The sequence below is a fragment of the Aspergillus multicolor genome, assembly GCF_047715735.1.
Source record: "Aspergillus multicolor strain CBS 133.54 unplaced genomic scaffold BDW74scaffold_3, whole genome shotgun sequence".
NCBI classification, from domain to species: domain Eukaryota; kingdom Fungi; phylum Ascomycota; class Eurotiomycetes; order Eurotiales; family Aspergillaceae; genus Aspergillus; species Aspergillus multicolor.
Genome location: NW_027395954.1, coordinates 2141376 through 2166249, shown reverse-complemented (window position 1 = coordinate 2166249; position 24874 = coordinate 2141376). Strand labels below are relative to the sequence as shown.

At 52.9% G+C, this 24874-nt stretch overlaps 13 protein-coding genes across 13 annotated transcripts; 5 read left to right on the top strand and 8 right to left on the bottom strand.

Annotated features, from left to right (window-relative positions):
- Positions 1-30: 30 nt before the first annotated feature.
- BDW74DRAFT_187608 (ankyrin repeat domain-containing protein) lies at positions 31-1901 on the top strand (the record flags this gene model as incomplete). Its single annotated transcript, XM_073731520.1, has 2 exons — positions 31-1701; positions 1881-1901. The coding sequence occupies 2 exons, from the start codon at positions 31-33 to the stop codon at positions 1899-1901; spliced, it is 1692 nt and encodes a 563-aa protein (XP_073588262.1).
- Positions 1902-2047: 146 nt separating this feature from the next.
- BDW74DRAFT_146774 (bZIP transcription factor) lies at positions 2048-3700 on the bottom strand. The gene is made up of 3 exons (XM_073723414.1): positions 3257-3700; positions 2335-3208; positions 2048-2273 (listed from the first exon to the last, which is right to left on the bottom strand). Exons 1-3 carry the CDS (start codon positions 3671-3673, stop codon positions 2155-2157), a joined length of 1410 nt encoding a protein of 469 aa, XP_073588261.1. The 5' UTR covers positions 3674-3700; the 3' UTR covers positions 2048-2154.
- A 1966-nt stretch (positions 3701-5666) lies between these two features.
- Positions 5667-6176, top strand: BDW74DRAFT_174736 (uncharacterized protein; the record flags this gene model as incomplete). The annotated part of the gene is made up of 1 exon (XM_073728099.1): positions 5667-6176. One exon carries the CDS (start codon positions 5667-5669, stop codon positions 6174-6176), a length of 510 nt encoding a protein of 169 aa, XP_073588260.1.
- A 637-nt stretch (positions 6177-6813) lies between these two features.
- Positions 6814-7642, bottom strand: BDW74DRAFT_146772 (uncharacterized protein). The gene is made up of 2 exons (XM_073723413.1): positions 7325-7642; positions 6814-7263 (listed from the first exon to the last, which is right to left on the bottom strand). Exons 1-2 carry the CDS (start codon positions 7543-7545, stop codon positions 7011-7013), a joined length of 474 nt encoding a protein of 157 aa, XP_073588259.1. The 5' UTR covers positions 7546-7642; the 3' UTR covers positions 6814-7010.
- Positions 7643-8889: 1247 nt separating this feature from the next.
- BDW74DRAFT_187604 (uncharacterized protein) lies at positions 8890-9894 on the top strand (the record flags this gene model as incomplete). Its single annotated transcript, XM_073731519.1, has 2 exons — positions 8890-9058; positions 9126-9894. 2 exons carry the CDS (start codon positions 8890-8892, stop codon positions 9833-9835), a joined length of 879 nt encoding a protein of 292 aa, XP_073588258.1. The 3' UTR covers positions 9836-9894.
- A 425-nt stretch (positions 9895-10319) lies between these two features.
- Positions 10320-11207, top strand: BDW74DRAFT_83058 (uncharacterized protein). Its single transcript, XM_073733836.1, has 2 exons — positions 10320-10905; positions 10984-11207. The coding sequence occupies exons 1-2, from the start codon at positions 10520-10522 to the stop codon at positions 11102-11104; spliced, it is 507 nt and encodes a 168-aa protein (XP_073588257.1). The 5' UTR covers positions 10320-10519; the 3' UTR covers positions 11105-11207.
- A 448-nt stretch (positions 11208-11655) lies between these two features.
- Positions 11656-12624, bottom strand: BDW74DRAFT_174733 (Metallo-dependent phosphatase-like protein; the record flags this gene model as incomplete). Its single annotated transcript, XM_073728098.1, has 1 exon — positions 11656-12624. One exon carries the CDS (start codon positions 12622-12624, stop codon positions 11656-11658), a length of 969 nt encoding a protein of 322 aa, XP_073588256.1.
- Positions 12625-13489: 865 nt separating this feature from the next.
- Positions 13490-14056, bottom strand: BDW74DRAFT_174732 (uncharacterized protein; the record flags this gene model as incomplete). Its single annotated transcript, XM_073728097.1, has 1 exon — positions 13490-14056. The coding sequence occupies one exon, from the start codon at positions 14054-14056 to the stop codon at positions 13490-13492; it is 567 nt and encodes a 188-aa protein (XP_073588255.1).
- Positions 14057-14628: 572 nt separating this feature from the next.
- BDW74DRAFT_187602 (class II fructose-bisphosphate aldolase) lies at positions 14629-15581 on the bottom strand (the record flags this gene model as incomplete). The annotated part of the gene is made up of 1 exon (XM_073731518.1): positions 14629-15581. Exon 1 carries the CDS (start codon positions 15487-15489, stop codon positions 14629-14631), a length of 861 nt encoding a protein of 286 aa, XP_073588254.1. The 5' UTR covers positions 15490-15581.
- Positions 15582-15853: 272 nt separating this feature from the next.
- On the bottom strand, positions 15854-17663 carry BDW74DRAFT_187600 (uncharacterized protein; the record flags this gene model as incomplete). Its single annotated transcript, XM_073731517.1, has 3 exons — positions 17021-17663; positions 16481-16974; positions 15854-16414 (listed from the first exon to the last, which is right to left on the bottom strand). The coding sequence occupies exons 1-3, from the start codon at positions 17274-17276 to the stop codon at positions 15854-15856; spliced, it is 1311 nt and encodes a 436-aa protein (XP_073588253.1). The 5' UTR covers positions 17277-17663.
- Positions 17664-18252: 589 nt separating this feature from the next.
- On the bottom strand, positions 18253-19690 carry BDW74DRAFT_187599 (putative phosphatidylglycerol specific phospholipase C; the record flags this gene model as incomplete). Its single annotated transcript, XM_073731516.1, has 2 exons — positions 18253-19056; positions 19106-19690. The coding sequence occupies 2 exons, from the start codon at positions 19688-19690 to the stop codon at positions 18253-18255; spliced, it is 1389 nt and encodes a 462-aa protein (XP_073588252.1).
- A 1922-nt stretch (positions 19691-21612) lies between these two features.
- BDW74DRAFT_146765 (LITAF-like zinc ribbon domain-containing protein) lies at positions 21613-23262 on the top strand. The gene is made up of 3 exons (XM_073723412.1): positions 21613-22338; positions 22400-22781; positions 22850-23262. The coding sequence occupies exons 1-3, from the start codon at positions 22317-22319 to the stop codon at positions 23031-23033; spliced, it is 588 nt and encodes a 195-aa protein (XP_073588251.1). The 5' UTR covers positions 21613-22316; the 3' UTR covers positions 23034-23262.
- Positions 23263-23750: 488 nt separating this feature from the next.
- BDW74DRAFT_174727 (uncharacterized protein) lies at positions 23751-24674 on the bottom strand (the record flags this gene model as incomplete). The annotated part of the gene is made up of 1 exon (XM_073728096.1): positions 23751-24674. The coding sequence occupies one exon, from the start codon at positions 24672-24674 to the stop codon at positions 23751-23753; it is 924 nt and encodes a 307-aa protein (XP_073588250.1).
- Between the last annotated feature and the right edge of the window lie 200 nt (positions 24675-24874).

The window sequence follows — 24874 nt, the reverse complement described above, 5'->3', positions numbered from 1 at the left end:
CCTCTTGCCATCCAAGTCGTCACCGCCATCATGCTGCTCCTCGACCTCCCCACGGAAATCCACCTCCTTGTCGCTGAGAGCGTCCCCCTAGAACACGACCTAAGCTCGTTGCACCGGACAAACCGTCACCTCCACTCGCTCCTAACGACTATTCTTTTGAAGCTCAACATGCAGAACTCCGACAGCTCCTCCCTCTACTGGGCCGCCCGCAACGGCAAGCTCGTCCACGTCCAGCGCATGGTCGAACTCGGCGCCGACGTCGAAGCCACCGCCAACGGCCTCACCCCGCTCGATAACGCTGTATGCGAGGGCCACGCCGATGTCGTCAAGTATCTTCTGGAAAAAGGCGCACGGTATCGATGGAGCGAGGCTCGACCTTGGACGCCGCTTTGTGCTGCTGCTGCTGCCGGGTACAGTGAGATCGTACAGATTCTGCTTGACCATCACGGGCCTGAGCGGGGGACACAGAAGGATGACGATCTGAATGCAACCAAGGCCTCCCCTTTATGGGCCAATTGGCGAGTCGTCAAGTCGCTCTTTACCACGACGCTGGCAGGGATTGAGCGAGAACGATTCGAGTACACCATCCCCCTGTTTATGGCCATTGCGGGCGGACACTGCGAGACGGCCGAGGTGCTCATGAAGGACAAGAGAGTCGACGTCAACTATCGCGACCGGGCGGAGAGGACACCGCTGATCTGGGCTCTGTCGCACGGCCATGAGAACCTTGTCACTTCACTCCTACAGAACGGCGCCGACGCGAATATCGAGAACCGAGAAACCGGCGAGACGTTGCTCATAACCGCCATCCGCGAACACAAGCTGTCCTTGGTGCAACGGTACCTCGCTCAAGGCGTCGTCGACCCAAATCTCACCGATCGGAATTTCCGCATGCCACTCTGGGTCACCCTGGACTCTTGGCATCGGACGGACATCCTGCAGGAATTGCTCGCAAGGCCCGATTTGGACGTGAACAAGAAAGCGAGTATTGCAGATAGGGCGCGCGGAGACCTCACAGCTCTTCTCTACGCTGTTCGAGAACGGCAGGAGAAGGTTGCGAGAATGCTCCTCGAACACCCTAAGCTTGACAACACCTCGATCAACAGCACGGATGCTCAGAAACGGACGCCGCTTTCCTATGCCGCCCAATATGGCCTTGTCGAGCTCATCGACATTCTGCTCGCAAAAGGCGCAGACCCTCGGCTGGCCGACCAGGACAAAAGGGTACCTCACTCGTACGCTGCTGAGAGAGGTCACGCCCAAGCCGTCAAGGCTCTCGTACAGACGGGACGAGTCCCAATTGACTTGGCAGACTGCAATGGTCAAGCCCCCATTTTTTGGGCCATTCACGGCGGAAATGTCGACATGGTCCAAACGCTCATCGAAACTGGCGCTGACCCAAATCAGCAGAACAAGGCCGGTAGTACACCCCTGATATGTCTTGTTAAGCGCTCAGCAAGAAAGCCCACTCTCTCGCCGGACGACGAGCAAGGTATCACCTTTCTACTGAATCACAAGGCAGATCCCAGCATACGAGATGCCGAAGGTATGACGGCATTGGACTGGGCTTGCAAGTACAAATGGGGCGAGCTGATGGCCGGCTTGGTCAAGTCGGCACCGTCTGGAATGAGAATCCCTGAGGTTGAAAGCAGTGTCGACAAACTCATAGCGGCTAACAGGGCAGATTCTTGTGCAGCGGACGTACAGGGGCGGATTTGGAAAATTCCAGGGGTTGAGCCTGGGGCTTGTTGGGCGGGGATGCGGGAATGAACATGGTCAGTGTACAGGGTCGCGCTGAAGGAGCTTCATGTCGTAATACTATCGTTACTTAGGTAGCTTTGCTGTCATTCCTAATTCATCTATATGAAACACTCAAGTAGCTCCATCTAAGACGTAGGTAACATGTGGACCCCGATGGGACAGTGTCGCAGAGCTGAAGAGCAGCTGGGATATATATCTCTAGTATTACATACACGAATCGCGATCCGAATGAACGAGTTGAAGTATGATTTTATAGCGCACCCAGTAGGTACTATATGCGTATTGTATATAGGCATGTTTGTTTCATTATAATTAGCGTAAGATTAGATAGTCTCGACGTCCTGTACATAACACCCGGACCATTCCCCATAAAATTCGGAAGCAACTTTTATACTATGCCACCCTAGACGCGGATGCGTCTTGCGCAGCCATGAACGCGTCCACGGCTGCTTCGACGTCGCGGCGGCGGAACCCCGGTGAGCGGCCGAGGCAGATTGCGCAGCGGACAAGTGCTGTATCCTATGAATTAGCAACAATAATCGAGGGTCAAAGTAGGGTGGGAGGAAGGCTTACACTGCATCAACCTCGACACCCTCGTCGCCCCAGAACCCTTATCCTTCTCCTTAACCCCAACCCCTAAGCCAACCATACTAACCTCCACGCTATACTCCGGAAGCACAACCCCGCATTCAACGAGATACCCCTGCAAATCGCCCAAATCGAACCACACATCCTCGATCTCCTCGTCGCTCATATCGCTCGTAAAGGCCGCGACATCCTCCTGCACATGGGCATTCGGACTAGAGCTACCACTCCGATGCGCGGGAAACGGATGATGCACGTTCGCCGGAGAAGGGTAGTGCGTTCCTGCGCCGCCGAGCCGGAAGAACGGGATGTGCTCCCAGTGCGCCATGGTCTTGTGCCCCGCGCGCGCGAGAAGCCAGTCTTTGAAGAACTCGGCGACGAAGGTGCGTGGCATCAGAGAGAGTAGAATCCGGAAGGGGCGCTCGATGCGCCGTTGCGGGATGGACGAGTTGGCGGTTACGAGGTAGGCTTGGTAGGAGCATGTTACGTGGAGGCGGTCGATGAAGGTGGGGATGGACATTGGAGTTTCACCTTCGCTTATATGTGCCGAGTCTGGTGATGATGCGAGGAGTCCTTTGTTCCGGCCTGGTAGGTCGAGCTGATAGTTCGTATCCATAGTGCTGTTGGGGATGACGGGTAGCGCTAGGCAGGCTTGCACTGTGTTCCCAAGCGGCTTGAGCAGATCCGGATGCGTGTCTAGGGCGCCGGAGCGGACGAGGTCGTCGCCAAAGGAGATTACCGCTGTGCTGATTTGCTTCATTGCAGTCTCGAGCTGGTTGATGCGGTCTTTTAGTGAGGAGACGCTTGCTTCTTTGCGCGAGCGGTATGCTCGTTGTGCCATGCGGACTTGGGTGCGGCGGCGCTGGGGGAGTTAGTGATTGGAGTCCATGTCTGGAAAACAGATACTCACCTCCTCCGGATTGACGCCCGCATCATCAATGAGTTTCCTTGGACGACCGCGTTTCCTCGTTGGCTCTGTTGCCGTCGTTCTAGATGTCCGCTGAGGTGGTCTATACGCCGTCGTCGCAGGGAACTCTGTACTTTGCACACTGGAGTCCGTGCTTGAGAGGTTATCATTGTCGAGAACAAGCCCGCCAAATAGTGGCACCTGGTTGTTGTATGCTTCTGCCTGGGTCTGCAGTGGACCTTGGGGCTCGGGCAGCGGATACGACGAAGCCGAGAGCAGCTGGCCCAGCTGGGGGTCCAGATCGCCCCATCGCGAGGCTTCCGGCGCTGCCGACCGGGGCGAAACGTCCCAGGGAAAGAGGGCATCCGTTGGGTCAGTGGTTAAAGCCCAGTTGATAGTGTTATAGAATTCGGTCTCCATTTTGTGGTGTTGTCTAGTGGGTTGAGTGTGGTGTTGGGATCGGAGATCGATGTGGGGAATTCGTGATCGCAGCTGAAAAGTCGATTTGTCAGCGGTTGGGAGTCTGGCATGTGATGGGATAATTACTCAGCAGGATTTGTGTCACCCCGGCACGGTTTCCGGTCTACCAACTGCACGTCTTGTCATCCTCCATGTCTTGTAGAACGTTCCTTCTGAGCGCTGTTTCATGCTTATATCAGCCCTACCAGGGCGATGCAGATGGAGACGAGATAGGCTCTTACTCTTCTTGCCGATCCCTCCTGTTCAAGGTTTTGCCTCATGTTTATCTTAACGTCTGAGATGCAGCTTGCCAAGTTACACAAGGGCGTCTATTTAAGCTCATACTGTCTAAGACATTGACAAATATCTATCCTGACCTGCTTAAGACATGTTACATGTCCGAATTTTCAATCCTCAAAGGTCTCGCAGCACTGCCTTGTACCTTGTTTTCATGATAATTTGCCCTCGAAGGTGTCGGTATGCAATTAGTGCCGTTGCCCATTGTTTTGCTTTATTATCTAGCTACATTACCTCTTGAATGACGACTCGACGGACCGGAGGGCAATGGGGTATTGCTGTTCGCTACTTCAAAGTGCCCCATTCATGAACGAAGGTGTTCTAGATGCAGGTGTCATGGGTACCTTACGCAAACCCCCGTTTTGTGTTGATTATTATAGCCAAATGGCACTGTTTAAAAGCTCGGGCTATCCTTGCTACTTTAAAGATCTACTTTAACTGATATGAGTAGATGATCAATCTGTCATTTTCCTTCGCTAGATACTCGAGGTTCTCGATATGCTCTGCTCCTGGCCAACGCTCAATATGGACCTTTGTCTAGTGGTACTGATAGACTTCGCACATGCTCTCAGCACCCATAGCATAATGATCAGTTTGGCCGTAAGGTCCAATCGCAACGAGGTTGGCATCGGCCAGCTTATTTGCTGGTACAGCGATGCCACGATTGCCAGTAGAGACTCGAGGATCAAACTCCATATCTTTCGGACCCTGGTATGATAGACCACTTTGCTTGGTTCGAGTGTCAGTGGCAAGCAAATGAGCGGAGCGTTAGCTAAACCAGCTGAAGCTGACGTCCATCGCAATATACCTATGTAGGTAGGGTCTGGGGGGTTTTGTACCCGAGCCTGACAATGAGAGTTCATGGTGCGAAGCTGGATTTGCTTTGTCATCAATTGAATGCCCGATTCTGATCGAGGTTCGTTGTCGGAAATCATAAAGCAGTCTTGTATTTGGGATTAGCTGGACAATGAATCTTTTAGTCCATCATTGGGACCATCCTAGGTACGGTTAATGGGAGACAAGAATCTATGTATGGTTAGCTGAATACCTCCGTTGTCGTCCCATTGTCCATGACGAAACTATGGTGCAGATAGCAAGGGCAACAGAACGCCTTCTTTGCCTGAATTGAGACCATGGATACTACTGTAGGTATCATTATCCTGCCCTTTGTCGTGCCGACATCATCCGCAAGACTGGGATCTATCTCCATTTCGAAGAATAGACCGAAAGTCGAATTGCTCTTTTCTCGTCTGGCAACCGCTACATCCCAGTATTTTGTAGTCATGGAGGTAGCGGACATCCCAGTCCAGCTTTTTTAGAGAAGATATTCCTATTGTTTGACATGTCATGCAGTCAACAGCGGGGGAGGTTAAGCCCTAAGCCCTAGTCGTGACCTCTTTCCAAATCACCTAAGCCAACTAGACAATAAACAATGCGAGTCCAATCCCACGGACAATGGCTCCGTCCATAGATGGTGAATCTGGAAACTGGACCGGAGTGTCCGTCCGATATGCAAAGTTTTCCACGTCCGCCGCCATGCCTCTATCTTCGTTCTAGCTCCAGGGCTTTCCCTTCCATCTCCCAACTACACCACCACCAAAACCATATCTCCTCCGCACGCAAGCGCACTTCCACCAAGCCCACTGCAGATGCAAAAATGGAGCCCAACCGCGGCGCCTGCTTCCTCTGCAACACCCCCTCGGCATCACCCACAGCCGTGCTCTCCGACGTCGCCGACCAGGCCATCGCCAATCTCAACCAACAAGGCCTCGTAACCTTCGACGTCACTTCATCCGCTTCGAACTCCGCCACCGCACCCGACGCACAAAAGCCGCCGCTACAGATCCAAGCCCCAATAATCCAGCTCTCCGTCGCCGGATGCCAAGAGCAGGACAATACCGCGCTCGCGGGGGGCTATACACGCGCGTGCTCTTCCCCAGTGTGCTGGACAAACCAGCAATTCGTTCTCGGGCTGTGTGTGCAAAGGAACTTTGCATATGGACGCTGGAACGGCGCGCCCTTTGCGTCGCTGTATCATGCATGGTGGAGTACGTATTCGCCTACTACTGCTACGGGATCGAGCATCTGCGGGGAGGATCGGCGGAAGCTTGTTTATCTGGAGGATTTGTATTATGTGGGGTTTGTTGCGAGGAGGTTGAGGGGTTAGGGGGGTGGGGAGTTTGGGATTGGTGAGGGGGTTTTGGGGAGATGGATGAGGATGAGGAGGGGGATGAGCTGGAGCATGAGCCCGAGGAAGAGGAGGATGAAGATGGATATGAGGATGGCAAGAATGAGGAAAAGGAAGGTTAAGATGAGGAGATGGTCGAGCAGGATGATGATGACGGTTCTGTCACAGAGTGTGGGGATGATTTGGCCTCGGATTATGCGACCAATATGTAGTTGCAGTGTTGGAACGGGCCATGAGAGACGATGGGAAGACGGGTGACACTGCTGCTAAGCACACCTCTAGGGTCATATCCCAGAAAGTTGAGCCACAGTACCTCTTTGAAATACAGACTCCTGACTTTTACATTCGTGCTACGTGTTTCATCCGGGACGATCATGATAAACTGTAAGCAGAGCGCAGGTAGAAGATTTAGGGCAAAAGCCCGGGTGACACAACTGAGTGCTATAGATCACTGGGCAGAGGCCCAGACGCCCCTCGGCCTCCGAGACCCAGAGTGAAAATGGGTGATCTTACTCGCTGACCGACTGGATGCTGCAGTTAGAGCATTGGAACCGACCAGTCATCTACCTACCCAAGGTTAGGGTATTATGTCATGAAACAGCATACGAGCATCGATCGTGCAATAGATTCCCATTAGATATCTCCCCTGTGCTGTATGACAGCTCTATCAGACATTCGGTAACGATGAAACACCAAGCAAGTAATCAGATAAAGATGAACAAAATCCACATAGTAGCAGACCACGCCCCCATTAAGTCCTCCATTTCAACCATGTATCACAACCGCCTGAGCAGCCCATTCGACAAAACCCCTTTAAACCAACGGGAAAACAAACCACCCGCCATTGGTACTCTTGCACTCATAGTCAATACCCGCGATATCTCCGTCATACGCACCACACTGGTACTTGGGGCCCGAGACAATTTCGCCGGTGACAGTTCCATCCGGACCAGTGACGGTGAGCTCGTAGTTCTCGAGGGTCTGGATGCCAGACGGGAAGTAGAACGAGAAGGCGTTGTCGGCGCATGCCTGGGGGTTTTCGGGACCAGCAGGGACATCAGGGTTCCTGGGCATATTGTTAGTATGATGAGCTAAGGTTGGTAGGGGTTGTGAAAGGCGATGCTTACCAAGCAGTTGAACAGGTCGTAGAGAAATGCGGGTCGCCATTGTCAAAGTAGTTAGTGGCGGTGAACTGGAAGTTAAACGTGTTGCTCTCGGTCAAGTGGCGCAAGGAGATGAAGGAAATGGTGTAGGGGTGTCCGGCATCTTGTCGCTTGGTGGGCTGGATGGCTGGGGCGGCGATGGCGCCGGCGACCGAGAGGGCAATGGCGGCAATTGAGGCTTTCATTTTGATGGTTTTGGTGTAACTTGGAGATCTTGGGTTGGAGTTATTTGTACTGGTCTTTTAGGGCTGATGAGATTGGAGTAGAATGGATTGTGTGCTGTGATGCTGTTGATGAAAACTGATTGTCGCGACATGGCGCCCTTTATATACCTTTCCATGCTTTCATCCAGGGATAGTACTCCGTATACGATCATAATGTCTCATACATGTCTCTCATGAAAGCCTCACAAGCTCACCTCAGCCTCAATATTGACCGATCCCATTAGCTGCCACGTACAAACCAGCAGCCCATTTTTATCGAATAGGAGCATATTGCTGGTGCTGACAGCTCCGACTGTCTCACCGATTCGGCAGCATAAGGTCAAACGCAGTTGGGGCGTTTGTACAACGTGGCCAATCACCAAAAGCAAAGGACACTTTAAGCTCCAGGCGCTGTCGATCATCCCGATTCCGGGGGTTAGCCGGTTCTATTTAGGGCTGCCGCTGCGCCTCAATTTTGAAGTCAGCGCAAGAAATTGCTTATTCCAATTAGCTCTCCTGGTGACTACATGAGACATGTCCAACTGGTTCTTCTTGTCCTATTCATAGCGACGAGTTGCGGTCTGTCTACCGTACGTAAGATGAAGGGAACCGTAGCATTTGGCTCGACAATGTATCCTTCAATAATGAGACTCTACGCTCATGCCTTGCAATTGGTGTAGTTACCGTAGTATAGTTGCATTGGTAGAGCATGCAAACCCTTTCTAGGGGTGAACCTTGGAATGGTTAGGGCTTGAGGTTGGCAGCCGGCGACCGATGATTTCAGGCACTTTAATCGCTGACAGCGTGCATCAGGCACTACCTTCTGTAGTCGCCCATAATCAAGTCGGCTACGGATGACCAGCTTCTTTACAAAATTCTCGGATGGATTAGCGTGTTTGAATGTATGAGCTGGATAGACGGACACGCTAAATTGTCACAACAGAGGTCGAGGCACAGTTGCCACAGATATTACTGAGAGATTCTCGTCCTTGTTTGTCGATGCTGACTTAACTTCTACCTTTCGCCTGCTTATGATTGCCGCCAATTGCAGCTGGAGCTTATTCATGGTTTCCGGATCAATCAAGCTTACTGATTTTCAGGCACCTTTCTGTAGGGATAATAGTTGGAGTAAAAGTTGGAGACAAGACAACACCACCCAGAAACACTCCAATCTCACCCAATCACCTTCTTCGTCTATCAGCTACTGGCAGATAAGAGAGACCCCGCTGATAATGTCCTTGATGCATGGTCTTATTTTAAGGAAGGATCACCGCAACCAGACAGATTTTACGCCCCATGCCTGCCAAGGGCAATACAAAAGTCATCATGTCCATTCAACGGATCCCATACTCCGCCCCTCGACAGGCGTTTATAGACGCCCTCAAACGCGATGGTTGCGTGATCGTCCAGGACTTTACAGCCCTCGAAGTCCTCGAACAAGCCCGGCGCGAGGTCGAGCCGTATCTCAACAAGGACAGCAATAGTCAAGTTGGCGGTTAGTCTAATCGCTCCAGATCACCTAGATAGCCCCCATACTCATCCCAGGAAATCGCACTATACAGCCCTCAACGGCGGCACAAAAACCTGCACGCGCCTAATCAGCCGCAGCAAGACGGTCCGCGAGCAATTCTTCTCCGATCCCTTATACCAAGACCTAGCAGAGGAATTCCTCGCCATAACAACAACAAACTGGTACAACGACGAGCCGTCCAGAAACACCACGCACCCGCTCCTCTCAATAGCTATAACAATGGACATTCGGCCCGGCGCAAAGGCGCAGAAACTGCACCGCGACGATAAGAATCACCATGCGCGGCATGCGCCTGTCACTGTCTATCCCGAGAGCCAGAATGGTGAGAAGAGAGATATGTTACTTGGCCTCTTTGTGCCGGGGTGCAGCACGACGAAGGAGATTGGCGCGACCCGCGTCGTACCAGGCTCCCATCTCTGGGGTGACGAGAAGCCTGATTTTGGATCCGATGGGAATAAAGGCGTTGTTGATGCCGAGCTTAAAGCCGGCGAGGCCTTCATCATGCTTGGGAGCCTTTATCACGGCGGCGGGGAGTTCTCGGCGACTGAGGGCAGTCGCATGGTGCATATTATGTTTATGTGTGGGGGCGTTTATCGGCAGGAGGAGATTTCGTACTTGGTTTACCCGGCTAGGGAGGTTAGGACTTATTCGAGGCTTGTCCAGCAGAGGCTGGGATGGGTGCAGTCGGAGCCGAATTTGGGGTGGGTGGATTTGGTTTCGCCGGAGGTGTTGTTGGGTTGATGTGGGCGCACTGGCCTATGCATAGGTAGTTGCATCTGGTTCTAAACGTGGTGCATTTCATGACTAGAAAACTGGTGACGCATCAAATTGATGAAATTTAGTTGATAGGCCAGTTTTACATTTCCTTTGAGCTCATCCGTGGATAAGACGTTGGCTGCCTAAGCCCTAAGTAGTAACATGGCGCTCCTATTACCGGTCTTATCAGTTTAGTTCAATACTGTGTACCTTGATAATCTTTTCGATGTCTTCACGATACAACCATAGATCCCAACAAGATCAGATCAAAGACGATTCTAACCAAAATTCTGAATGTTGGAGAGACTACTAAGGTTTGTTTGCCCTTGCCCATCTACGCGGACAGGGCTGCGCCATGACTGCAAATGAAAAACAAATACCATGGAGCCGCAGGGTGCAAAGGCGAGAGACAGGAATCGCTCTTATAATCTGCCTCTAATATTCCGTGCCTCATTCCACTCATGCAGGCTGTGTTACGTCGGCCTAAGGCCCGTCCATCGACCAGCTATTTTAGTATTGTGGCAGTGCTGTTTCAGGCACCAGAAAAAACCAGGTAGCGCGCACTGAGCTCTCGCAGGGATAGAAAGAGACATGGCCGCGCTTTGACCATAGCGTTCTATCAAGCATCATTCCTATGGTTTTGACATCCTCTTAGCACCAAACACAAAAATGCCCACACCACCCACCCAAAACCTCAATCGCACTACCAACAACAACAGTAATGCGACGCGCCCATTTAAATTCCAACTCGAGCGCGGCAGCTGCACCAGCATGCTCGCGGTCCCCGAACCCCCACCTGTACCCGACGACGCACCCGAGATTGTGCGCAAAAACTGGGCTAACTGCTACGGGCGCTATATACGCTATGTTCACCGTCCGCGTGGGGTGAAGGAGATACTGCGTTGGAACTATGGGAGTCCAGTGATTTGGGGGAATGTCCTATCTTTCCTAGTGGTGTTAGTTATGATTGTAACATGGGATTGGGTTATGATATCTACAGTGTGCATGGTTTCTGGGCTGGGGACGTTAGGCGTGGTTGATTATTGGGCTTGCAGGTAAGGGTCTCAAATCCCAATTCCCCCGAGGAATTCTCTCAATGTCAAGGAAGCGATGCTTATCGCTTTTTGTCCTAGATGGTGGCTGCGCAGGTATCCATTCCGCGTTGATCCTCTTACGGAGTGGTGGTACAGCTATGCGGAACGGAAGATGGGCAGGGGAGTCGCAAGAGAGAAGAAGAGGAACTCGTGGTTTTGATACTCTGCGCAGGATTACAGGAGGACTTTCGCACGCATGCTTCTGAGGCTTCCAAACCAGTATTCATTAAGGCTGCCCAGGTGCACTGCCTTAGCCCTCCACTACCTTAGATTGACGTGGCCAGCCCAGGCCGTAAATTGTGCAGGTGGCAGTTGAGGTGCCTGGGAATTTACCTTGTACGTTATGTAGGTATCATCTTCTTCTTAATGGATATAGTAGCTATTAGCCTTGTTCTTAAGGTAAGACCACTCACTACCAACGTTCTCCAGAGACAAAGTGTTTATATTCTCACGTATCTTGTGGCGGCGTCCAAGATACCCGTGGACCCTATATTGGCAGACCGTACACCATATCGATTGACTGGTAACTTTGGAGCCTTGTACCTCTGAGCAAGCTACTTAAAACCAAAAATCGTCTAGCGAGAGCCTCCCAGACCGAGAGATTTCGATGGTAGGTAGTAGATTGTCTTCAAACACTATGGTATGGTATCCTGGAAGACCCCAAGTACCTAGGTATCTTTACCGTCAGTACCATACCATAGTCTGCCAACCCTAAACCCCCCATTGAGTCGGAACCTCCCCAGTCCCCGCGGGCAAACGTTCCGGACCAGGCAAAATCTCTCGCAGCAGCTCATTGACCCCCATGCCCAGATCAGCATATCTCTTCCACTGCCGCGGATACCCCAAACTGACCTCCTCAAATCGACACCCATCCCTCCAGTCCGTCCTCCGAATATGCAGATGCCCACTAACCACCACGCTGGCATTGAACCTGCGATGCCAGTCCTCCGTTAACCGAGTCCCACACCACAGACTAAACCTAGGGATGAGTTTCAGCGTGACCAGGTCTTCGCGTAGCGGCCAGTGGTTCGCGATCACAAGAGGCAACGGCGACGGCGACGGCGACGGCGATTGCACCGACGGGAACGACGATCTTCCTCGCGCAGCATCCTCCAACTTCCTCTCGAATCCCGCAACAAGCGCCCTGCACCATTCCTCCCGACTGTTATACGGATCCGGATGGAGCAAGAACTCATCCGTCGCTTCGGTCCCCTTCTCCCTTGCCCAAGGCACAGCGTCCGCAAGGCTCACATCGGCCGGGCGGAACGAGTAATCGTACAATGTAAATATGGGAGCGATGACAGCCGGTCCGCCTTCTCCGGTCCAGACAACGAACTCGTCTTCCGGGGTGAGCACGTTGTATTCGCGTGCTATAGCTACGCATTCTTCGTATTTCTGGTGCCCTCGAGGTCGCGCTCCGGCTGTGCTGCTGGTGCTGGACTCATCGGCCCTAGGCCCAGGCAGCGTATACAGCTCGTGGTTGCCAGGACACCACCACGTCGCATCGAAGCACGCTGTCGCTTTAGAGAACGCCAAGCGCAAGTGCTCGGCGGACTCTCCAACGTCGCCGCAGAGAATCAGGCCGTCGCCTGGATGCGGGGCCAGCTGTGCCCAGGCGGCTTTGTTGGCTGCGAAGCCGAGGTGCAGGTCGGCGATGGCGTAGAGCTTGCCGGTTGGCATCTTCGTCTTCCTCTTGGGAATTGGGCTGCTGGGTGGATCAGTCGTTTCTCGCTGTCCGGGTTGTTTGGATACTTGATGATTGGATGCCATCGTTGGGAACGGGAACTCGAGCTGAAGCTGGAGACTTGATCACGACCGAGTCCTTGTCAATGACACCACCTGCAGTTGGTGCCTGGGCACCTGGGCGTATGCGCCGAGAGCTGAAAGCCGAAGGCGACAGGGTACCTAACCACTGGCAAGGGCTCGGGCTGGGCGACCGTGCTGGAATAGACGAAAGTGTCAAATCTAGGGCTAGCGGCGAGTTCTTTCCTTGGAGACACTGATGGAGAGTTACGAAGCACGTTGGTTAAGGTCGTCCAGCTGAGTCGGTTCAGCCTCGGTCTCACGTGTTCTCGGGGTCGTCTAGTCCGCTTACTACTAGGCTGGGCGTCTATTGATTGGGGTAGGCAAGGATAAGGGTAAACTTGATTCAATACTAAGTGTTGGTAGAATGAGTGCTCGTTCCAGATCACAACTAATACAACTCAATCAAGGGGAGTCAATGGATGTGGACAGAGAAAAGGTAGTCCGGTTGTCAAGGTTTACATAGATGAGAACCTTGATCAGCTTCTAGCCCCAGCTTACAGCTGACATTTCTTCACGAAGCGATGTTTGCAATTCTGACTGACAAAGTGCTACTACCGGGGCACAGCTATATACATAGCACCCGCAATGTGATTTCTATGGATGGTTGTATCCAACCGCGCTTTTTCATAACCCCGGACGTCTACCGAGGTACCGCATACCCAAATTAGTAAGATGAACAAGAACCATCTGTCTTTGTTTTGTCGAAATTAGGGTCCTGGGGCTCGACATCTCATCATGCTCATGCCTTATTCCAGTCCTCCCAAGCCCGCTGGATATCTGCAATCTCCACGAGAATCCCCATCCCCAGCGGAACTGGCAGCATTGGGGGTTCCTGCTCCCTAGTATTTGTGCTTCCAGCCCCGGCTTCAGTAGTCGTGTGCTTTCTTTTGGCTCTTCTGTCCCAGTCTCTGTCGCTTTTCCCATTTCTGCTCGTTAAGCTGGGGTCGATGGTGGAGTGGGAACGAGGATGGGTTTCAATCTCAATCTCGGCTTCAGGGCCAGTATCTAGCACAGTCGGACCGTCGCCAACAGGCGTTATGCTGTGGCGCTCCAGCTGTCTCTTTGCGCCCGGCGTGAGTGCATCGTTGGCGTGGTCAATAGTGTCGTTTTTCTCGCAGTCCAAGTCCATGCCCATGTCCATGCCCCTGGACTCGGCGTCTCCCAATAGGCCCTGTAGAAGGTTGTGCTCCGCGGGTGTGATTCTTAGTGACGAAAGGAGGGTACCATATTGATTTGGAGGACCTTGATCTTGGTCTTGATCTTGAGGAAGGATTGAATCGGAGGTCGACTCTATGGCGAGAGGCATCTTGGCTTGTTGGTTTGGCTTTGTGTACGTCAGGGCCACAATCGACGTTTTTTTTTGGGATGATGCGGTAGGGCGAAGGATGGTTTTTCTCAGGCTTCGAATGTGCGTGATGGAGATGTGCGGAAAAGGAGACCCTGGGGGAGTGCGGATGGCGGGGGAGGGGAAGCTGGAGGGTGGGGAGTGCAGTGGGAACTTGGAAGTGGAGAAGAGAAGGGTCCATCCTTGGTTCCTTCTTCTTCCATCGGATCAGGATCAGGATCAGGCTATGGCTTCATTGTCGAGCAGGATGACTCTCAGTTGAATCTAATCCTCTTGACACTGGGTAGGGCATCAGTTTTGTCAACGGCCCTCGCAGTCTGTCTAGGTGGCCCTGCCGTGAGCTGACTTTGGCCGGCTCGAGTCTATAATACCTCACGCTCATTCGGGCAAATGGATATGGTATTTAACAATCATCTCCAGTGTAACCATACATCAACTGGGCTTGAAATGACAAGGAACATCGATTGAATGATATATCTCTTTCCCCCCAGCCCCATATACCAACCCCCCAGCAACACCACTCGCTAACACAATTAATACCTCCCCGAACTCCCCAACATATCCATACACCTCTCCACAGCCTTCTGCATCTCATCCGTAACCTCCTCCAGCAACCTCGTCAGCGGGACTTTGCCAGCCCTCTCCGCCTGAACCCTCACATACTCATTATTCAGCACCTTGTTGATATTAACCTTACTAACCCCACAAGCAATGCACTTCGCAAAGATCTCTTCCGTGAACGGATCCGCCCCATGCAGGACCAACTTAACCCGATCGCCCACCTTCTCATGAATCTTCTGGAGGCGGTCATACTCAAGCTGAATGCCCCTTGGCCCATACTCCCCATGCACATTCCCAAACGCCGGCGCGAGCCAGTCAATCCCGGTATCGACAAACTCCTCGCTCTCCTCCGGCGTCGTCAGCATCCCCTCCAGGTCCGCCGTATCAGCGACCCCATCCTCCCCACCCTCAATCCGGCCTGGCTCCGCCTCCGTCGCGATCCCGCGCTCGTGACAATAGCTCACCAACTCCCTCGTAAGTCTCAAATTCTCCTCCTTCTCATAATGACTCATATCAACCATAATACTATCAAACCCCCCGATATCCGCAGCACGTCGAATAATCTCGGGTGTTTGCGCGTGGTCCATGGATACGGTCACCGGGACATCGACGCTCTTGGCTGCTTCGGCGGCGGCATGCACGAGCAGGCCGTCGGCGTAGTGCAGGGCCCACGGGAAAAGCTGGATCATGGCGGCCGAGCGCTTTTTCTGCGCGGCGCGCACGGTCGCGAGGATGCCTTCAACGTTGTAGACGCACATTGCGGGGATGGCGTAGTGGTTTTCCGACGCGTGGGACAGGATTGAGAGGGCGGGGTTTGGTTTGGAGAGGGGCATTGTGGCGGTTGCTTTTGTGATAAAAGTAGAGATGGTTGGTTTGGATAGGGAAGAGGTAATGAATGGGAGATTATGAGAGGATAAGGATGGTGAGGAATGCTCAGAGTCGATTTTGAAGGATGAGATGGTGGTATGTTGAAGAAAGAAAGTTGTTTATAACCACCCCGCGTTGCAACCCCCCACCGGAGTTGGTCCGACCGGTTGTCAGAGTGGACTGGCCGGCGTTCCCACCGAGTGCGACCCCGTGGAGCTCCGCTGCTATCTTCGAATCTCGCTGTTCTATGCGAGATGGCGGTTACAAGCGAAGAATATCTTGAAAATAAAATGGTGCCATACTCATATTCATATTACATCATAACTGCTATCACTGTCCATACACCCAAATAACGCTCGTACTACTCTGGTATCCAGATCCATGCCTTTGCGCCATAAACAGGACATTCAGCGCCGCATTACCCAGATGCAGTGGGCAGTGAAGGTCTCGCGCCTTCTGTACAACCGCCTCCAGCTTTGCAGCGACCTGGTCTACGCTCTCCGCACCCGCGGGCGCCTTATCGCCAATCCGCCCCTCAATCATCTCCAATCCTTGCTGAATAAAGACCTTGCTCGCACCAGCAGCCTGGCTGACCAGAGTATGGAACATCGCAAGATTGACGTTGAGATACCGCGCGAAAGCGACAGCCTCCGCAGCAGCGACAAGGTTGACGCCCCGCATAAAGTCCAGCACCAGCTCGGTGGCCGCCTCGGCGTCGGCGGCGGGGGACACGGAGACTTCCGAGAGGGGCTTGGCGTAGTACTGTCGGACCATGGCCGAGTCATCCTTCGGACCCCAGCCATGAAGTAGAGCAGAAAGGTAGATCTGTTCGGCGGTCGAGCAGAGCGGAGTTGGGAAGCGCTGCTGGCGCGCGGTGGTAGTTATGATTCCCTGCAGGTTGATACTTAGTCAGTAGCCAGTTGCAGTGCGGGGTAATCATAGAATGACATGACATACAGCATCCTTGAGAATAATGGTCAATGCACTGGCGCCGGGGTTCCAATCCTCCTCCACCATTCGGGGGAAGCGATTCTCGTGCATCCACGTCCACGCGTCCGAGGACTGGATCTTCTCGGCCGTCGCCCGCGCATTCAGGCCCAACTGCGCTGCAAAGCCCATGGCCTCGCTCGCTCCGAGGATGTGAATGGCCGCAAGGACCTGGTGTACCATCTTCATGTTGCTGCCTGCGCCGACGCCGCCGGGAACCAGGTATAGCTTGCTTTCGTCTGACATTTCCTGCAGAATGTCGCGCGCGGCGTTGAGGGCTTCATCTGATGCTCCGGCCATGATAGAGAGGGTTCCGTTTGCGGCGCGCAGGGCGCCTCCGGAGACGGGGCTGTCGATGAAGAGGATGTCGCCGCGGCCGCGGTTCTGGAGCTCGGTGACGACGGATTGCGCGTACATGGAAGACACCGTGGAGCAGAGCATGAGAACTGCGTTTTGGGGGAGGTCTGGACGTTGTTAGCTTGTCGCTTGTTAGCTGATCATCCGACTTACGCTGCACGATACCGTCCTCCGCGAAGAGTACTGCCTGTGCCTGCGGCGACGACGCAACCATGACAATGTAGAAACCGTTTCCCTCCGCTGACTCTCGAAGTGAAGAGGCAGGAATGCCGCCAGCGGCCTTGAAGCGCTCAATGGACGCTGGAAAGACGTCGAAGCCGTGCACTGGGTAGCCCTGCTTGACGAGGTGGGTGGCCATGCCAAAGCCCATGGCGCCGAGGCCGACAAAGCCGATCGATGGTTTAGACATGATGTTTGATGCTGAGGAGTTTGCGAATTTCACAGTTATCCGAATGCTTCAATCGACTCTTTAAGAGATGAGCACACGCAATGTGGAGGCGGGGCAGTGGGATGCGCGGTGGACGGTCGGAGATCATCCGATCGCCCTGTGTTCGGAGCGTTGGCCGATTCCTCGGATAGCTCTTTGTTGACCAGGCTGCATTTCATGGATCGATCTATTGACTGGCGAATGGACATATTCGGTCAATGCGGTCATGTAGTTCAACGGCCGAAATTCGCAGTTCGTAGTGCCGTTTACCCCGCGTCCCTTACCGGTACCTGTGTTTCTTACCTTAGCAGCAATCCAGGCGACGCGATAATGCTGGTTGATATTTGACAGGCATAGCATACCTTCAAGAGCTCGCTTCCGAAGTTGTAATCAAAGCTTATAGTTTGCGTCAATATGTTGTAGTATCTGAAAAAAAGACTTCGAGCTTTGGAGGAAGAAGAGGGAGACGGAAACGCGTGCATCTGCAGGACCCGGAAAGTCACGTGCGGACGCGTCGCTGGGAATATAATGGAAGATCAAACAAGGATTTGAAGGCGAGGTGCTGGAAATAAGTTTTCCGGATGAATCTCGGAAACAGCTGCGTTTTTCCCGCTTCGCTCTGGATTTATTTACCCACAGAGGGTGGAGGCTCTAGAGCGCGAAGGTCCTCGAAACGTATAGATATATATACAGTTTTTGACCGATATCCCGCCATTGTGATAACAACCTTGCTTATTGATTCATGAGATTCTAGCAGCTATATACTTCATCATCTATTGTCTCTCTCATAAGTACAATATTATCACAAGTTCTCTTCAGTCCAGAATCCAAAGAGGTCTTTCTATAAAAAGTCATCAAGACCAAACGAAAATGAGAAGAGCAAAATCATTGCCCGAAATATTCAAACCCGTATCGTAAGAGCTGAAGCATGACTCTAAACACACCTTTTTCGCTCTCATTAAACGGCATCAGGAAAGGTATGCGGATTCGCCAAAGTCTTGGGACTACTCCTCAAGCTCGGCCCAATCAAATGATCAAAAGCAGGCGAGTGCTCAACGCGCGGCGTAAAGTCCTCAAGATCCCACAGATACCCCAACGTCTTAAGAACAGAAGTCGCACTGTACGAAGCGCTCTTGCCCGTAACGGGGTCAATCCCGAAGTCCTCGATGTGTCCCTTGGGCGTGTACGGCGAGATAAGCCACGTCGGCATGCGCCCACCCAGACGGTCAAAGGTGAAGGTGTACTCGCTGCCATCGGTTGCCGTCTCAACGTACGTCTTGTTATCCGGGCGGATGGCTAGAGGGGGCTCGACGTGATCGTAGAACCCACCCGTTTCATCGAAGGTCAGGAGGACAAGGGTCTTGTTCCATTGAGGACCTGTGCGGACGGCGTCGTAGACTTGCTTGATAAGGACTTGGCCGAAGGAGACGTTGCCGGAGGGGTGCATGGAGTTTGTGTCGAGGTCGCAGCATGAGGGGTTGATGTAGGAGAGCTGGGGGAGGAGGCCGAGGTAGGCGTCTTGATAGAAGTTCTCGAGGGGGACGACGCTGCTCTGGGCATTTTCGGCCGTCCAGTTGAAGAAGAGGGCGTCAGGGAGGAAGTCGCCGTTGGTGCCGTCGTAGTTCTTCCAGCTGATGCCTTGCTCGCTGGCGACTTGGAAGATGCTGGAGATGTCGACGCCAGAGACGTCGAAGCTGTTGTCATTTTCGCCGTGGCCGTCTGATGTGCCGGAGATGGCGCAGAGACGGTTGGGGTTTGTGGGCTATTCAGTCAGTGTTGGAAAATTCAGCGAATGGAGCTCGGGAACTTACACCCGGAATGCATGAATGCCAGTAGTTGAAGGTTGTAAAGTCATCAACGAGATTGACGAGGGTTGGGATCTCGTCCTCGGAGTAGTATCCCATCACCTCCTCTGTCGCCACCTTGGGATCCATGCCCTCATGGTGCACCAGCTGCTGCTGGACAAAGCCATTCATGCTCGGCTTGAGCGTACGGTTGCGGATGGCGGCATCGCTGGGCTGGTAAGTACCGTAGAGCTCCATGTTGTAGCCCGTGATCGAGTGGTCGGGGTCATGCTTGACTGAGTCAAAGTCCTTGTAGACGCTGCACCGTTGGGTGCTGCTCGGGTCGCTCACATTCTGCGGGTAGCAGAATGGACCGTTGTTGATGACGTTGTCGAGACCCTTGCGCTTGACGCCACCGAGGATGTTGTCGAAACTGCGGTTTTCGAGCAGAATCCAGACAACGTTCTCGATCTTGTCCTTGAGGTTGGCAATGGACTCTTTGGATCCAGACGCGTAACCAAAGGGAGCTTGGCTACTAGAGGCTCGAGGAACGGCGGCGGCGGCAGCGGCGCCGGAGAGGCCGAGTAGGGGCACCAAAGTGTTGGCCTTCATGGTGGGCTTTTGTGAGGAGGCTGGATGTCCTGGTCAACCGTCCATTCTACGGCCATTTTGGTACGCTTTTATAGATCATTGAGCGTGCGATATGGCGCGATGGCAGATACTTACCCCAACTCTCGCGGACAAATGGAGAGCCAGGTTTGCGCGCACATGCACCGATTGCCGAGTTTAACAGGAATTCTGCTCTACCGGGACGGCTGCTAATCTATCTTGCGTGGAGACCCAGCCCACGTGTGCAGCTACTTATCGTAGGCACCTATCCCGGTTCGACGACCGCCGCACAGGAACAAGCAACACCGAGCATGGAAGTGGAGCCGTGAAGCTTTGCCGAAGCTTCGGTTGCCAAGTTGCTTCCACCAATCAGAGAAGTGATATTTGACCACAAGCGCAGCTACATGATTTCATTGGACCGTGTGAGTGCTACTCCAAGACCCGTAGCCAATGGCTGCATGCCCTGGAAGCATGCGTCCGAAGAGTCGGACACCGTCTAGTGGAACGTCCATGCTTGTCGTCGCCTGCTGGGCTCTGGCTATCGATTCCGCTCATCGTCTCGGAGAAATAACTCAACAAACCTTCAAGTAAGGCGATAATAGACCTGAGGTAAGTCAAAAAACTCTCAAGGGAAAGAAGAATATCGCAGCACCTAGGACAGTAGACAACACTCCTGGGATGGCAAGGGGGACTCTCTACGCTACATCGTGCGTCTGGATGCGAAAGAAGCCAAAGTTAAGCCAATAGCTCACAGTGCATCCAAAGGTGATGAATATACCATTAACCACGACATGTCGACCGCGGTTGGTGGCCGGCGAGCATTCCGACTGGCAGACCGGAACAATTGTCGAGAGTATGCCGACGCACTGCCCGTTACGATCCGCCCAATAAACAACTGCGGCAGTTGAAATGAAGAGAAGGAAAGTGCTTGACCGATGAGTGTGAGGATGGAGCCGACAAATATTGTCTTCCGCCGGCGAAGTCTGTCCCCGACAAAAGAGCAGAAAGCGGACCCCGCAGCGCATCCAAGCGTAAATGATGAGGCATATACCCCTTGTATAACAAATCCGTGTGACTGCAGAAAGCCACTGGGATGGACCGTATCCAGCTAAGGAAAAATTTCTGTGACAGCGTCGAAAGACACGAGTGTTCCTACTACATCGTGGTTGTAGCCGAAGAGGAACAAGCAAAAAAAGACCACGAAGGCGGCTCGTAGAACATGGTAGAAATCAACTTGCTGCATTGTGAGACTCTGGAAACATGGAATGTCCAGCAGTCTGTTGATCTGGAGGTGAGTAGATTTTGTATGTCTACTGATCTCTCCACTGGACTCTTTCCCCGCGGGGTAAATATCCCGAGGTAATGGATGGGGTAAGAGACATGACCCAACCGGATTCTCAGACACTGCATGGTTGAGGTTTCGCTTCGAGGATTGGGTAGAGCAATACAGCCGACGTCAGGTACCGGCTACTTGAGTTTGTGGCTGCCAGCTAGCCTGTTGGCAGTAGCTTATCTCCATAGTTGGCGTTGTGGCCACTGGCATACAGAAAGGATGAAGGTCCTTCGGCAGTCATCTGCAGCGCTAGGTACCTTGGCAGCTTGGTGCTGTGCGGGGAAGTAAGCCAGCAAAATACCGTGAGCTGGAGCCAATGCGGTCAAGTCGCATGAAACCCCGCCATCCCGGCCTAATCAAATCATAGTAGGTAAAAAGATTCATTAACAGTGATACTCAGCGAGCAAGATCCGTTTAGCAAGGAAACGCGACTCAGTTCATTGCTGATGTGGTCGCTAGGTGAAAGTGCAATTGGACCGAGGAAGAAGAGAGAGGAAGTGGTGCCTGGCGCTAAGCCCAAAGTAGATCTAGTGCCTGAGGCATAAGGACGCGACCGCAAGCGTCGGCAATTCTTTCCTCTCGAGTCGCCACCCTTCAATTATCACTTGCCATTAATACGAAGGGATTTACATCAATGATGAAGTCGTCTGATGGAGGAGCCATGCAACTAGATCATGATCTTCGTTCACTGCCATGACAAGCTTACCTGCTGTTCGCCGCTCCTCGTGTTTCGAGGCGCCGAGCCCGAGCATCGCCATTGTCACAACTGCCTCGCACTCGCTGGCTTTGTCGCTTTTGCGTTCACCTCAACAGCGAGCAGTCAGGCTGTATCCTTCACGAGATGAAACTGATTTGTACTGACTGGCATACAAGTATACTCGCGCCAACCGTTCTACGATCGCAGGGTCCATGTTTCAAGCTCTGGGGCCTCCGCAATGTCACTGTGGATCGGCTAGTATAGCCCCCTCCGGTGGAACCAGATCCAACCGACACGAGGCTGAATCGACAACCAAATATTGATGGGCCTGGATGCCTACAAAATCCGAGCTTAGGTTGCACAGCCCTTCCTGTCATCCTATGAGAATCACTGCTGCCTCGTATCTGTGGCGAGACCGGGCGCAGCCTGGACTATTTTGAGACAATGCAGCCGCAGGTCCAAAGGATGCTGAACCCTATAAGATTTGCAGATGGAAGCTGAGGGGACTTTTTGTTCTCCTCGTTTTAAGTTCTCTACTTTCCGACTCCTCGATTTGATATTTTCTAAGGACGTCAAGCTCTTGAACTCCCAACTCCAAGATGTCGGAAAAAGCAAACTACGGTACGTACTCATCTAACGAGAATCACTATACCTCCAGAGATAAACTAATCACCACCTTCAGTGCCACAATCCCAGGGCCAGGCACCCCCCAGCTACGGACACCCCGAGCAACCAGCCCCCATCACGCAGCAAGGCTCGCAGCCACCTCGAGCTCCTACAAATCCTCCTCCCGAGATCCAGCATCAAACACAACCGCCCCAGGAATACGGAACAAGCTATCATGGAGGAGATACAACAAAGCCCCCAATCGACTCCTCAAACCCCAACCCGCACATGTACCCGCCGCAAGCCTACCACCCAGCACCTCAGAACCTGCAACCCAGCCAATACCCGACGGCCTTCCCTTTACATGCCCTACAACGGACTCCCCAGGTCGTCGACTGCCCCGTCTGCGGACAGCGCGAGATGACGCGCACCGAGGCGGTGAATGGGAAGACAACGCAGTACGTTTCTCATTGTCCCTTTATCTCTCGCTGAGAAAGATTGGACATTTGACTAATGCGGTCTATAGTGGCTGGGCAGCTGTACTTTGCTGCTGCGCTTGCATTGGGTGCATACCCTATTTCGTTGCCGCTTTCAAGGACGTAGACCATCACTGTGGCCGCTGCGGCCACCTTCTTGCTACGTACCATGGGAGTGGCCATGTCGTCGTGCATCCGCAGCGACTTCAGCCAGGACAGCAGGTGTCGAGGTGATTTTGTGTCTTGATACCCTTTTTGTTTTAATAATCGGCTGCGATGTTCAAGGATGGCCTAGTTTGATTGAGTATATCGCAAGCCGATGTGTTATTATGCCAAACAATAATGTTAATTTTGGAGAAATGTGAGCTTGCTATCATCTGGCTAGGAGATGTATATATTCTTATTTGCCAGTAACCCCCCAGTTCTACCAACAAATGATATCGGATTGTCGCAGTAGCACAGATTCTGATGATCGTGAAGTTTCATCGGTTACAAACCGAACTAGGAGTTCCCTGCGAGTGGAAAGGCAAACGAATGAAGTGCTTACACAAACTACTCCGAAATTAATTCAGGCCTACAGCAAGGCAGACAAACAGAGACACCTGAGATCTGCAGACTTCTCTGCAAGGCCTAGCAAACGAAAGGGTCCGCACGCCGGCCGATTAGGCTCCTCTCAATCGACCCCGAATCGCAGGCTAAAGGATTCGTCCTATAATGGAACGGTTCCACGACCAGGCGGCTTGCATGCCCAATTTATCAACGGAAAGATTTAAAGGGAACTATGATGTGGAGGAAGTCTGTTTGCGAAGTAATGAATCAGTTATACATTTTGTAAAGAGACGCTGGAAAGCTGTGTCATGAGCAATCATGGATGCAAAAGCAACGGCGGACGAATTGTTGTCGCAACGAAGCGAAAAATAAGCATTGAATCTTCGTAGGGACAGTCTAGTATCATGATAGAACCCTTCGCTCCAACCCGTGCCCTTCAAGCTCCTGTATCTGCTGCATGACGCCCATCTCCTGTACCTGGTGAGTGTTGCTGAGTTCGACCTCGGGATTCAAACCCGGTAGCTCGATCATCCGCGTCCCATTCGGAGGCTGGTGGTCTGCTGGTGGTTGAACGTGCTCAATCTCGACCGTGGGCGGTTTCGGTAGCTCGGCGATCGTTGGATCCGGTACCGCCAGCGTCGGACTCGATCTGACATCTTCTGAAGGTGGTGATGACAGGTCTGTGTTTGTGTCCAATGGAGCTGGTGGTGGCGAGTCGGATCGCGGTACGGCGTTGGCAGTTGCAGTCGCAGCTACCGCCGCGGCTGCGGCTTTCCTCCCAGTGCGACGGCCAAGATAGAAACATGCTGCGCAGAGGAAAGCAACAGCTACAACGACACCGACGACAATACCGGCAATAACACCGCCAGAGAGGCTGCTGTCGTCGCTGGAAACCTCTTCCGTTACTTCTGTTTGCTCGGCGCCTGCGTTGGTAGGCAAAGGTGTCGCGGTTGCAGTGGTGCTGGGAACAGCAGTGCTCGAGGCAAATCCAAACGCGGTCACAGACGCAGGTGGCATAGGGTACACCGAGAACGCGGAGATGTTTTGCGACGCTGGTTGCTTCCACTTGTAGCCCTCGCATGTTATCCCGTTGCTGTCCTCGCAGGTGTTGTCTGAGTAGAATTTGAGGCACCATGGACCCTCTGGATCCCATGAGAACTCTTCATTCTTCTGATGCCATATTTGTGTGCAGTTTTGAGCAGATTGGCCGTCTTCGACCGAGGATCGGGTTGTCTCGTTCCGCCAGAGGAGGGTCCAGGCAGAAGCTCTGGACAAGAATAAAGCCGACGCTAGATACGCCATCCAGAGGACTGAGGAACGAGCCATTATTCGCGTCTCGGTAAGATTTTCCAGCCGACACAAAATTCCCTCGCACGAGTCGCGTTGTCTGGGGAGTCGGGACGCTGGAGATTTGTGGGCGAGATTTGAACGACCTGAGGCTGAGACATATTGCCCTTTTAGAGAGACGCACGTTTCAACCTGGCATAAAAGCGATTCCTTTTGCAGCAAGGCACCGTCGAACCCAT

Coding starts and splice junctions, on each gene's coding strand:
- BDW74DRAFT_83058 (XM_073733836.1), top strand. CDS start 10,520: ATGCCCACACCACCCACCCAAAACCTCAATCGCACTACCAACAACAAC. Junction 10,906..10,983: donor GTTGATTATTGGGCTTGCAG/GTAAGGGTCTCA, acceptor TTTTTGTCCTAG/ATGGTGGCTGCGCAGGTATC.
- BDW74DRAFT_146765 (XM_073723412.1), top strand. CDS start 22,317: ATGTCGGAAAAAGCAAACTACG. Junction 22,339..22,399: donor GTCGGAAAAAGCAAACTACG/GTACGTACTCAT, acceptor CACCACCTTCAG/TGCCACAATCCCAGGGCCAG. Junction 22,782..22,849: donor GTGAATGGGAAGACAACGCA/GTACGTTTCTCA, acceptor TGCGGTCTATAG/TGGCTGGGCAGCTGTACTTT.
- BDW74DRAFT_146774 (XM_073723414.1), bottom strand. CDS start 3,673: ATGGAGACCGAATTCTATAACACTATCAACTGGGCTTTAACCACTGAC. Junction 3,209..3,256: donor CGGGCGTCAATCCGGAGGAG/GTGAGTATCTGT, acceptor TAACTCCCCCAG/CGCCGCCGCACCCAAGTCCG. Junction 2,274..2,334: donor GGTGTCGAGGTTGATGCAGT/GTAAGCCTTCCT, acceptor CATAGGATACAG/CACTTGTCCGCTGCGCAATC.
- BDW74DRAFT_146772 (XM_073723413.1), bottom strand. CDS start 7,545: ATGAAAGCCTCAATTGCCGCCATTGCCCTCTCGGTCGCCGGCGCCATC. Junction 7,264..7,324: donor ACGACCTGTTCAACTGCTTG/GTAAGCATCGCC, acceptor CAATATGCCCAG/GAACCCTGATGTCCCTGCTG.